The following is a 13,423-nucleotide window of genomic DNA, read 5'->3' as shown; positions in this document are numbered from 1 at the left end:
CTAAAGCCATAGAGGGGTTTTAGCACCCTGATAGAGGGAGTTACACCATATAGGAAAAAGACACCGTGAGGCACAGTGGGGGAGAGAGAGACGCTACGGGGCACGGGGGCTGGAGGAGGGGAAAGACATCACCAGGCAGAATGCCATCGTGGTCTGTAACCCCAAAAGGGAGGCAGCAAAGATGGTGTGAACCATGGACAGATTTATAGGGGAAATTTAACCTCAGGGGTGTAACATGACTCAGTTTGTGTGAGTGGACATAGCAAGGTGGGGCTATCCAGGACCTCCACAGAGGGGAGGACTGTAAGGCTTAGCTCATCCCCATCACTGCCCTTCCCTGCTTGTCTCAGGGAGTAATTTTATCAGTACTTCAGGCTCTCTCTCTGCCAACCCCACCTAGTGACCCAGGACCTCATTATTTTCATAGTACCCCAAACTGACAATTACTCATAGCAAAGAAGTGAAATTTCCTTAGAGATTCAAGAGGCAACATTTTTGTTTTTGTTTCTTTTTTTTTAATCAACATTTTTAGTAGCTAAATACTTATAGTAGCACTGAACAACTCTTATCTACTTGCACAACTGTTACCTTCCTAGATATCTAGGATCCTACCATCTTTTGCTTGGACTAAGAAGTCTCCCCGTTTCCCAAATCTTCCAATCTCTTTTACACAGTTGCCAAGAGATCTGGCTAAAGTACAGATCCAACCATATCATTCCCCTGCTTAAAACTCTTTGGTGGTTCCCCATGGCCCAAAAGATTAAAAAACAAGCAAACAAAACCCCTGAGCTCCTTTGGCTGGTGCTTCCAGTCCTCTACTCCATTTGGGCCACAGTATGCCTTCCAGCTTTATTTTATATTCCTCAGGAAGCTCTGCATTTTGCTGAAAATGAGCTCCTGGCCATTTCCATACTTCCCACCTTCATTCCCTTGTGCAAGCTGTCCTCCCAAGCCCGTAATTCCTTCGAACATCTTAGCCTTTCCAAACCCTGGCCTTCTTTCAAGGTTTATATGGTGTTGCCTCCTTGAAAACTTTTCAGATTACCTCCAATTTTTCCTGTCTCCTCCCTCCTCAATTTAATTTGTAATTGACTAATTTTTTATGCCTATCATATTCCCCTAGTATAATGGAAAGCACTTGAGGGCAAGAATTGTTCTCTTTGTACAGTACCCTGAACTCAGTAACCACTAAAAGATGTACAAATGCAAGCTTCTTTGAAGTAAAAGGTTAATGTTGTTTAGAATTGGGCTTCCCTTACCTTTTGTTGATTCTCTAACTCAGGGGTTCTTAACTTGGGAGATAGAGACTTAAACAAATTTTTTTTGAAAACCATACTTCAATATATTTGGGTTCATTTGTAAAACTATGTTTTTTATGCATTTAAAAGTATAATTCTAGGCAGTCCCTAGGCTTCACCAGATTGACTTTCCGGGAGGGCCATCTAAGTGTTAAGAACACTTGATTTCCCTTTATTATTTGGAACTCAAAGCTATCACTCCTGCAAATTTTGTAACTTAAAATCTGTCTGAATATCACCTGACCAAAAGCTGTCCCATAGGATGTGGAAATTCTCTTGGAGCCTTAAACATTCCTTGGATAAGAAGCCAGAGGAAGAATCTCAACTGTCCCTGACTCCTTGACAACATGTAAACCCCAGCTCCTCAGTCAACCTATTTGTGAACCTTCCACATGTAGTTTAATCTGTAACCTGACTTAGTTTCCCTGTAGAGTTTGATGAAGTTTGTTTCCTTAAGGGATGCGTGATGCTGGAGGTTATGACTCTCATTTTGTTCAACTTTTGTGATATTGAAGAAAGTATGACATTATGGAGCTATCTTCTCTTTAACTTTTATGGCCTAAGAGAAATGGACAATATCGTAATATGAAAAAAAATTATTTTCTCTGTCACTCTGATTTAATTTTGTCTATAAGGGGCTTGTAAGAGTCCTAATTGGGGTTCATATTTTGTCTTAGGACCGAATTTATGCTTGAGCCTGATACTAAAACCTAGGTTTCTACTTCCATAATTCCTGTGTGGTGGTAAATATAGCCTTGGAAGTACCACATGAACTCAGAGAGGAGATATCTCTCCCATATCAGAGGATGCAAAAAAGTGAAGAATTCCTGGGCAAGCTAAAGATCTACTTGAATTTCATATGGTGACTTGGAGGTGATCCCTGCTTCTGTAAGGTGATGCCAACAGATTACATGCCCTGCTTGCTGAACCTGACCAGGAATTACATGTTTGTCACATAGGAACCAGCGTGAGGTTAGAGAGGCTTGTCAGCAGGCTGGCCACGCACAGGCTATGAATTTTTCAGCTTCCATAATTCTCAAAGATCATCTATTAAAAATTAGAAGGGAGTCACAACAAGTATTACGATACAGAGGGCCCACACCAAACAAAATGATAGATCTTAGAAGGATGCCACATGAACTAAATGAGCCAACTATAACTTCTTTAAATGGCCTTTTAAAAAATCTGTTTTAAGGATAAACCCTCATGGACGCTTATGACCATGTATAATTGGAAAAGGAGGTGGGACAGTTATATTTTAGGAGCCATTGTTGGACAATTCAACTATTACAATAATGTCCACGAACTAGTGAAACACAAAGAGTGTTTAGTGTACTGGGCAGATCCTCTTCTGGGTAAGATGTGGACAAAAGTTACATATGAAAAGAGATATGGATGGGTCACAATCTGCCTAGAATTCAGATGGAAAGCACTACGAGATGTAATATTCTGCCACTTCGACTTTCGGAATGAATAGAATGAATCACAAATATATTTTGAGGAGTCTTTTTATTTTATTAAGATAAATCCAGCAAAATTTCTAATAGTGGCTACACATACAATCAACCTGCCCTTTTGAAATAAACATTTGTATTTTGTTTAAAAACATGATTACATCTTACTTTCTTTCAAAAACTAATATTAAAGTTATATTTGGGAAAGATATTTCCAACTCTTAGAATTTCATGAAAATAGCTCACCTTCTTTATAAAATCAACCCACAGACACCCTGGACTGGCTGATGCAAGAACTTTCCATTTGGGACTTCCCCATTTCACTGAATCAAACACGTACTAGGGGCAAAGAAAAATCCAAAGGATGGAAAGGATAGCTTACACAAAGAAGGGACACAGTGACAAAAGTCAGAAGCTACCACCACTTATTCTTTCCATAGATCAAACTATTACAATCACAAAATGCAGAGACAGTGATATCTTGTTGGTGACATTATATCCAACTGACCAAGATGGAGACGTTCCAGAATTAACTTCATGCTAAAAAAAAAAAAAACCCTGCATTTAGAAAATAGTTGATAAAAATATTCCTCTGTGTTAACAATACAGGATGGAGGTACAGATGATACCAGACTCATGGAAATATAGGGCAGTGTTACGCATTACTCAGACTTGGTTGCTTTCTCCTCGGTTTCTTCCACAGCTGGCACCTAATTGTAGTGGGACAAAGAAAAATATTTTATTTATTATTTGAAAGTTTCATACCATTTCCCCCAAATATTTCCATCCAATCCATAGCTCATCTGTTGGAAGATACAAGATTCATTTCTCCAGGGCCAGGGTCAGCAAACTACTTTGTTTACTAAGAGCTAAGAATAAGAATGGTTTTTACATTTGTGAATAACCATTCTTATCTCACTACCAGGTGTGTTTGGCTTGGTGATTTGCAGAACCCAGCCCTATAGGAAAGATCACATGCATAAATCACCAGCCCCAGACAAAATGTGGAATTTGAATGACAATAAAACCATAGGGAGGATTCAGACCCTGGGCTTAGAAAATAAATTCTTGGACCTCCTACCAAGTTGGAAAGGCTCCGACTAGGCTCTCAGTGACAATACACAAAGAATGGCCAAAGTGCAAAGAGTCACCAGGTTGGCCTTAGCAGAATGAGCCGGCTGGCCTAAAACTCTTATAATCATCTGAAAGAGCAAGGGTCTCTTCTGAGTAAAAAGTTGTACTACATACAACTCAGGAACACTGAATTTATATCTCAATTCAGTTGCTTATTAGCTGTGAGATATCAGGATAAGCCATTTAACCTTTTAGAAGATTAGCTGACTTATCTGTAAAATGAGGATAATAATAATAGCATCTACCTTACAGGATTGTAGTTGTAAATCTTAAAACACTATACAAATGTGAATTATTACCATATTAAGTCATTGGGGCTTAAAATCTGTGTTGATGTAGGGAATACCCAGAGAAATGAAATCACTGATCCTCTGAGAGAGAGAGAGAGAGAGAGAGAGAGAGAGAGAGAGAGAGAGAGAGAGAGAGAGAGAGAGAGAGTGTGTGTGTGTGTGTGTGTGTGTATGTTTTGTAAAATATTCACAAAAAAAAAACATGATATGGTAGACAGAGGAATCAGGAAGACCTGATTTCAAGAATTGTCTCTGTAACATACACTTAGCCTCTCAGGCGTGCTATTCAACTCTTTAAGATTGTAAGTTATAGAGCAGCTACCAGTCAGAATTGATGGAGGGAGTTTTCCCACTAGGCAATTCCCCCCACCAAAGAAATCACAAGTCTAGATTAAAAAAAACAAAGAACAAGAAAATTCATTTCCATGACCCTTTTTAGTTACAAAGATAAGGAAATACACATGAAATAAAAGTGGGATTCTGTCATTTACAAATTCCAATCTTATTAAAATAGTAGTCAGCATACTTTAAGAACAATTTCTGTATTCAACGATATATTGATATGCATAGAAAATTAACAAGCACATTTGGAAGAATCCAACAAAACAAAACAAATCAAACAGAAAAAAAAAAATAAAAACATTAGCAGTAGCTATTGTTCAATGTGCAATATGAGGTTTCTTAAGGTTTCGAGTGACAAATGGTGATAATTCAGGCCAACAGCCCTAATTTATAGATGAAGAAACTACAGTTCAGATTGAGCAAGTCACTTGCCTGAGGTCACACAGTGGCAGAATAAATACCATATGTCACTTGCTTTGGGTTACAGCAATTCCAGCTTTTTCTTCCCATCCCCATCTAAATTCCCATTTTTCAACTCAAATGACTCCCCCAATAAGAATAAACAATAGAATCAACACTCATATTGACCCTCTGAGATGAAACTATAAAAGATGTAAGCAGAGTGGTGGAATAGTAGATTGGGAGTCAAGGTTAGAAGAGATGCTCTCCAAAATCCCTTCAAATCAGATTTTATGATTTTTTTTCACTGAGGCTGGGGTTAAGTGACTTGCCCAGGGTCACACAGCTAGGAAGTGTGAAGTGTCTGAGACCACATTTGAACTCGGGTCCTTCTGAATTCAAGGCTGGTGCTCTATCCACTGTGCCACCTAGCTGCCCCTATAGATTTTATGATTTTTTAAAAAAGTAAATCATCACTGAGCTTTCTATGTTACATTTATATTTATTCTAAAATAACATTAAAAGATACCTCGTTAGTTTGGGACTCTCCATTTTCAGAGTGGTTTTCTTCTTTCACTTCCTCCTGCTTGGTTTCGACTTTGGCCACCCCTTTCTTGCCTTTGATGTCCTTTTTATCATTTGCTACGTTCATTTTCTGTCCAGTAACACACAGGGACAAATATTTAATACATAATTTGAACTCCCTGTTAATGGTACACTCTAACCAGAAACAATTGTGTTTTGTTGGCTCTTTGTTTTTTATTCTCTTGCTTTCAAAATATAGATATTATCTAAGGGTCACCTCTGGGTCCTCTTTCATTCCTTCTTTCAAATTAATTTTCTTATTTTTAACAACTGTTTATTTTATCTCCCTCCCATTCGCCTCCCCTGTCTTCAACTTAACAATGACTGAAAAAGAAAAACTATAACCCTTATAATAAATAGGCATAGTCAAGAAAAGCAAATTCTCACATTGGCCATACCCCAAAATGTTCGTCTTTTCTTTCTGTACTCTCTCTCTGAGTTATCATCCTCAGTCATACTTTCTAGCTATTGGGAACTGCCTGCCCAGATTTTTTTTTTTCTGAGGCTGGGGTTAAGTGACTTGCCCAGGGTCACACAGCTAAGAAGTGTTAAGTGTCTGAGACCACATTTGAACTCAGGTCCTCCTGAATTCAAGGCTGGTGCTCTATCCACTGCGCCACCTAGCTGCCCCTGCCCAGATATTTTTGCCTCAAACTCAATCTGTCCCAGATTGACTGTATCCCAACTTCTCTCTCAAACTTCCTTTCTTCTGACTTCCCTGTTTCTGTTAAAAGCATAACATTTTCCTGAATATCGAGCATCATCTTTGACTCTTCCCTTTATTCTACTTCTCCATTCCCAATATTTAGCCAGTTGACCAAGTCCTATAAATTCTACCTCCAAATCCCTCTTGTACTTAACACTTTCTTCCCCTTTCCCTGCTACCGTGTTAGTTTAAGCTCTCCTTGCCTCTCGCCTACACCCTAACAGTAATAACCTAATTATTTTTCCCTTTCTTCACACTCTTGCCAGTTAAATTTTCCTAAAGTATATCTGTGATTAGGTTACTCTTTTGCTCAAAAGCCTTCATTTGGTTCTCACTGCTTAGTGAATAAAGTCCAAATCAGTAGCATGGCATTAAAGGCTTGCCACAGTATGGTCCCAAACTGCCTTTCTAGCCTTACTTCTTGCTACTTCCCCCAAGTACAGATGTTACAGCCAATCTGTGCTATTCACTCTTATCTAAATATGTCCCATACTTACCTTGTCTCTATACCTTTGCTCAGGTTATTCCCTTCACCTGAAATTCTCTTCCTATCTCCATCCCTCTCATAACCACAGCAACCTCTCTTTTCTATGAACATTGCTACCAAATTCTTTTTTTGCTACCTGGTCTAGGACACTTAACCGTAACAAACCATGTTCAGCTATTATTGTGTATCACTTTATTTCCCCCTTGAGGACTCTGTCTTATTTATCTCCTTGTTCTGATGCCTAACACATAGTGGATACTTAATACATATGTTGAATTGAATTGTAATTGAATGTAATAATGATCAATTTTCAGCAAAATTGCACAAATTCTCAATCTCTTTGGAAACTTAGAGAAAACTGAAAAAAGGAACTATGAGCCTCTAAAGTCCCAGAGCTCTTTTGAGCTTGGGGAACATAGGTAGGGCAATATTAAAAATAAATAGCCTTGGGAGCAGGACCACATCAGGCTTTGTGCTATCCTTGGTGAAATTAGAACACATACCAAGGAATGCTGAAGTTGTGGAAAAGCTCTCATTGGGCATATGAGCATTATCAAAAACAAAAAGGTGACCGAAACTATATTTTTCCAGCGAACCTCATAATCCAAAATGTAAGAGCTTAGAATAGAGAACTTCTACTCTTCTGAGTCTAGTCTGCGATATTTTTTCATGATGCCAAAAACAACTGGTTCAAAAGGAAAATTTTCAAACAACCAGATGTTTCTGTCTATACAATCTCAAACAACCAGTTGGTTTGATTTTTTTCTTCCATTTAATTAACCGGTTGTTTCAAAGAACCGATCAAACCACCTGGTGTTTTGATCTGGTATAGTCGGTACCTGAGAACTCGGTATCCTTTATTGTGAGACTTTAACTCAATTGGTAAAATGGTGACAGTGATATTTTTGCGTGTGACAGATATTTCTCAACCAGTGGAGTACTGGGTTCCCAAACTTGTTCCTGGGAAGTAGACTAATGTGCCAGATAGCTCAGCCACATTTCCCTCTTAGAAATTAAAAACAACAGCTTTTAAACAAGGACTTCAGAGTGCTTTCTAGGTATGGCTCTACTGATTCTCAATGTATCCTTGTGAGGAAGGCAAGAATCCAGCCTGACGCTGTAGCTATTTCTACACTGGAATTAGCCACATCACCCTAGTGCCCATGTAGAATGTCCACTGGTGTTTTGGATCGTTCCCTTCTTTTTTCCTCCTTGGTATGGCCTCAGTGTCCCAGTACACTGCCAAAGGCACAAACATGATCACTTAATAGGTCCTTTCCAGCTTCCATTTGTATCTGTCTTCTCGAAAAGGTCAACGCGTTATTTTAAAGTGCCAAATCACGGTGAACATAAAAGGGAATATGGAGGAAGGAACTGCTTTTGTCCAAGGGGCTTCTATTTGAGCATGGTGTAGAAGAAGAAAGTACATTTTCACAAAAGCAAGCCAAACTGCCCATGTTTTTGTGATACTGTATTTTGAAAGAAAAGCATCTTTCTCTTTGGAGATTTAGAATTCAGTGCTTACCTTTGGGGCTGCTGCCTTTTTGGTTTTGGGCTCAGATTTAGGAGGAACAGGCTTCTGCACAGGCACACACATATACACACATATACATACATACACAGAAAACAGAGGTCAGAGAAATGTAGAAACAAATCTGTCACTGTAAAAGGATGACTCATAAACAAGGGAATCCAAATGTTTCACCAACTGGAATATAGAAGGATTTTGTTTTCTTATAATTTCCCCAGAAAGCCCACCACTAAACAAGATAGTCTCATTTATTTGGTCTGTTTAAAACTGCATGTCACAAAAAGAGGCTGTTAGCACCAGAGAAAACAGGCAATACTTACGGCAGATAATCTAGGTGACCGTCTCTTCGGCTATAAAACAAAAAGTATTCCAATTAAAAGAAAGCCGATGTTGAGTGAGAGTTATTCATACTGATGTGAAATCTGACAAATTGGAGCTTGCTGCTAGAGAAATGGATTGCCTCGGGAGAGAAGGGGGTCAGGGGTGGTGGTTACAATTGAGATTCCCCACCACCATCTGTGGCCTGAGAATCACGCAGTCTCTGACCTGGACGATACTTGACAACAACTAGTATGATTCCTATCTCCACCCCACGATATGCCTCCATCGAGTGGACATTTAGGATTCTGCTGGTCGCTGCAAGTGAACACGAGTTCCTTTTCCAAAGCAGCCTATTCTGTTTTGACCAGCTCTAATTATTAGTTTTTCTTCAGAGGAGGTCAAATTTGCCTCTTTGCAACCTTCTCCCACTACACCTACATCTATCCTTTGGGGCCAATGAGGTGGCTCAAGGTGGATTCATTAGCCCGGATAGCCCTTTAAAAATTTGAAGATACTTCCTTCTCTAAGCTAATCAATCCCAGTTCCTTTCATCAGTTTTTATATGGTATTTTCTTGTTAACTAACCACGAGTAGCAAGCCTCCGGCTGCTCTCCAAACTATCGGCATCCTTTTTAAAACACAGGACCTACGAGTGAGCACCATACTTAAGATGTGGTCTTGCCAGGACAGAGTTCAGTGAGACTGTTACAGTTCTGCTAATTCAGCCTAAAATGGCCTCAGATTTCCTGGTAACTATAACTGGTGACTCAAGCTGCACTTCAGATCTAGGAATTCCTTAAAACAGTTTTCCTACCAAAATACTGTTGAGCCATGCCTTCCCTGTCTTGTATTTATTTAGAAAGTGGATTTTTTTTTTCAACTCGGGTAAGATTTTACCTTTCTCTCTATTCAAAGAGCCCCAAATTCTGGCCTGTGGAGATTTTTTTTTTTGAATCCCATGTGTCAGCTATTCTTAAAGCTTTGTGTCATTTGCCAAATTGACAGGCATGCCTTTTTGATTTTATTCAAGACCCTGATTAAAATGTTAACTGACCCGAGGCCAAGTGGGAGCCTTTTGGACACTTCTTGAATCCTCCCTCTGAGCTGACACTAATTCACTAACAAATACTCTTTGGGTCCAATTCTGAATCTCCCTAATTCTGTCTCCTAGCCACGTTATCACGATCCCGTTTGCAAGGATAGCATGAGAGACTTTGTCAAATGCTTTACTGAAATCTCCACTGTGTCTACCCCATTCAGTACCAGAAATGAGTTCAATTTGGCATGACACTTCAATAATCTGGAAATGATACTAATTACCTCATAATTGCCGGTTTAAATTAGCACCATTATTAGTAACAAACAGCCCCCCTCGCCATAAAGAACATGTTCTTTTCAAATCTTAATACAGCAGCTCAGTGAAGTTCCCGAGTGCCATGTAATTTGGAGGCTTTAATGCCAGGTATTTTTTTTTCTGAGAAATCTCATCGTTACACTGTTACTTGGCTGGTAATGTAACAGTTCTCTAATTTGGGAGACATGGGTTCTCCCTCATACAGCAAAGATGCCTTTCCATCCTTGCTGTGTGGCTCCTCTCCGGAGTCTCAGAAATTCACCACTGAAGTCCACCCAGCATTCCAGGAGGAACTTTCTCAAGTTTTCTCGATATTGTGTAGCTACTGGCCTTTGGAAGGATAACAGACAGACAGCTCCTATATATCAGTTATGCTACATTAAGAGCAATTGGTGGACATTTGGCCCACGTCAGTCGCTTATGCCGACAGCCGGTTAAATACCTCTGGCTAGAATCCAAGGCTCTCTACACTCTATTTTCAACTCTACCTTTCCAGCCTTATGGCTTATCCCTCCCTCCTTTATAATGGACACTTTAGCCAAACTGGACAATTTTCTACCTGGCTTCCCCTGCCTTCCTAAACACTTCTACACCTCTCAGGCTCTTTATCTCTGCTAGTCATCTACATCCTTGCCCTGTCCTCCTTCCTCCTCTTCCTCTGTCGAATTCCTACCCATTCTTTAAAGCCCAGCTCAGGTGCTACCATACAATCTATTCCACTTGCAAATTGTCAACACAAGTGCCCTCCTGTGAATGACTCATCTACCTTGTCCCCATCACTTTCCATCTGTCTCTTAAGATCTCACTTTGGTTTCTGCCACCTCTATTTTTTTTTTCCTTTTTCTCCTCTCCTCTTCCCAGAATACCAAGTTATTGCACAATGGCAATTCTGGACCGTTAGACAACCCGATGAGAATGCAGCACGGTAACATGTGTATTTGTGTGTCACGCTTATGTGGGTAGCATCTTGCCCTCCTAGAGTGGGGGCTCCTGTGACCCGGGGCTAATAAGTTGTAGATCTCCTCCGCTGTCCATGCCTAATGCACTTCACAAAGGTCTGTTGTTGTACTCACTTGTGTGGATGAATCAAGCTTTTTCTTAAAGTATCAAAACAAAACAAACTCACCTCCTCCTTTGCCTGCCCTTCAACAGCTGCCTGTAAAGAGAGAGAGAGAGACAGACAGAGAGACAGAGAGACACAGAGAGACAGAGACAGAGAGATAGAGAGACAGAGACAGAGACAGAGAGAGAGACACAGAGAGAAGAGAGAGAGAGAGAGAGAGAGAGAGAGAGAGAGAGAGAGAGAGAGAGAGAGAGAGAGAGAGAGAGAGAGAGAGAGAGAGAGAGAGAGAGAGAGAGCACATCAGAAGATATTCTCTGTCCAGTTTCCCTGGAAGCTAAGAAAAGGGCCCTGACGGTTGGTCCTTGGGGTCCAGCCCCAGGACTAGACTTCCTCTGCAGCAGTGCTGGACGCAGTATGACTACCGACCCAGCTCTACAACTTTTTCTGGACACAGCAATCTCATCTCTTTGCTCCTCAGTCAAAAGAAGACTTTTCTTCAAACGTTTCTTCCGCCACAGCTCTCCCCCTCACGCACTTACCTGAAGTTCGGGACGGTTAAGCCAAAACCCGGGCCGGGGGAGGAGTGGCGGTGGGTGGAGGAAAGGCTAGCGCTGTGCGCTTTCTCGGCGGGAAGCCCCTCCCTTCCCCCTCCCCAAGGTGCACCTGCAACGGCGCCTGAGGGGTCCTCCGCCCAAGCCCTACCTTAACCTCCGAGTCCTCCGCCAAAAAAAAAAAAAAAACTACGCGTCCCACAAAGCCTCGGGAAAAAAAAGACCCTCGGTTCCAACGTCAGTGCGTCACCAAGCCAGACGTCGGGCAATTTAAAAACTTCCCGCCGGATTACCTGCGACAACCAGGTTGCTGTCAGTTTCGGCTCTGGGATGCTCCCATCCCCGGGATGTGAACCCCGGGGGATTCCACTGCAGGCAGCTGGGGCTGGGCCCACGGCACGCCCCCCCACTCAAGCCCTGTCTACACCCCGAGGGCTTCGGGAAGCCCGAGGGATCTAGGCTGCGGTCCAAGGGGCAAAAGAGTTCGGGGAGGGGGCGATTGCACGCTATTCTGTGCCCTCGTTCCCGAGGCACCCAGATGGCGGCCGGGCACGCCTCTCCGCTCTTCTCTCGGCTTCGAGCCGAGGAATTACCTTTGCAAGAGTTTAGGAGGGCGAGTGGGCAAGAAACTGAGTGATCTGGCGGAACGGGCTCCCCCGGACCCGCGCAATGGCTTTTTCCCGGTGCAGCCCCGAGCCCCGGGCCCTCGCTTCCTTTCGGGGGGTCTGTGAGAGCACCTGAACTTCCCGGGAGACTCGGAGATGGCTCGGCTCCCTCCGAAGTTCCTAATTATGGCTGTGAATCTCTCCCCGTTCAAGGACAGTTGCAAAATCTGCGCCGCCTAATGGCCCAGAATTACCACTGCACAGCCATCTGGCACGACCAGAAGTGGAGGAGGGAGGGGAAAAAAAAAAAAAAAAAAAAAAAGGGAGAACAAAGGCAAATACTAGAGAAAGACGCAGCGATCGCTCTCCAAATCTCCCTTCGGGAGGACCCGGCTGGCTGCCCAAGGAAAGCGCCAAGCAGAGGGAGGGGGCCGGTGCCCGGCAGGGCGGCTGCCGGGAGCCCCGGCTCGCCAATGGGGGTGCGCAGGGGAGGAGGCAGCGGCGCTACGGCTGTAAGGAAGCCAGCGCGGAGCCCCCGCTCCTGCTGCCCGGAGCCCGGCGCGGCAAGCCGTCCGAAGTGCAAGGCGAGGCTCCCCCGCGGGCGCCCCCCGAGCCCGCTTCCAGCCCCAGCCCGAGCCTCGAAGCCCAGTCCCGACCTCTCTTTGCCTTCCCTCCCTCTGCCTCCTCCGGGTGGGCACATGCACTAAGGCTCCCCGACAGCCTCCGAAGCCTCGGAGCTCGCCGGCCGCCCCGGATCGAAGGGCCGGCCGGGTGCCTCCTGACCCTTCCCGCTCTTCCTCGGCACTTACCTTTCTTTTGGGCATAGTTGCGCCTCGGGCTGAGCGGCTCGCGATCGCGAGGGAGAGACGAGGAGCTCACGCTGGCCGCGGCTGGCTGCTTGCAGGGCGCAGACTTTCCAGTCAACTAATTGCAGCTGGACCCGCACCTCCAAAAATTAAAAGCCCTTTTTATTGCAAACACTCAAATACACCAAGACGCAACCGAACCGCATGAATGGGAGCCACTGTGGGAATGACAAGCGGGCCGGCCAATGCTGGAAGTAGGCCGGCCGGGGGGCGGGGCCCGGATACGTGCGGGCTGCTCTCCTACGCGGGGCGCGCCGGCCACTCGCTCCGAGCCTGGGGACTGAGTCGGCGTAAAGTGCTGGAGGGATACGCTTGGCGGGAGGGAGTGGGAGAGGGATGGACTGCTGCCCCGAGGCCGCTCCCCCGCCCGCCCCGGCCTCCGGCCCAAGGTGGCGGCGCCCGCCAGGTGCACGGCGCGGGGAACGCGCGCGCGGGGC

The 13,423-nt window shown here is 43.7% G+C and overlaps 1 protein-coding gene across 1 annotated transcript; it reads right to left on the bottom strand.

Moving 5' to 3' along the window:
* Positions 1-2,790: 2,790 nt before the first annotated feature.
* Positions 2,791-13,175, bottom strand: HMGN5 (high mobility group nucleosome binding domain 5). The gene is made up of 6 exons (XM_074277092.1): positions 12,930-13,175; positions 11,028-11,057; positions 8,547-8,576; positions 8,221-8,274; positions 5,447-5,572; positions 2,791-3,462 (listed from the first exon to the last, which is right to left on the bottom strand). Exons 1-6 carry the CDS (start codon positions 12,942-12,944, stop codon positions 3,415-3,417), a joined length of 303 nt encoding a protein of 100 aa, XP_074133193.1. The 5' UTR covers positions 12,945-13,175; the 3' UTR covers positions 2,791-3,414.
* Positions 13,176-13,423: the final 248 nt, after the last annotated feature.

The sequence above is a fragment of the Sminthopsis crassicaudata genome, chromosome X, assembly GCF_048593235.1.
Source record: "Sminthopsis crassicaudata isolate SCR6 chromosome X, ASM4859323v1, whole genome shotgun sequence".
Classification (NCBI taxonomy): Eukaryota; Metazoa; Chordata; class Mammalia; order Dasyuromorphia; family Dasyuridae; genus Sminthopsis; species Sminthopsis crassicaudata.
The sequence above is the reverse complement of the archived record's forward strand: the minus strand, read 5'-3'. Positions and strand labels throughout refer to the sequence as shown.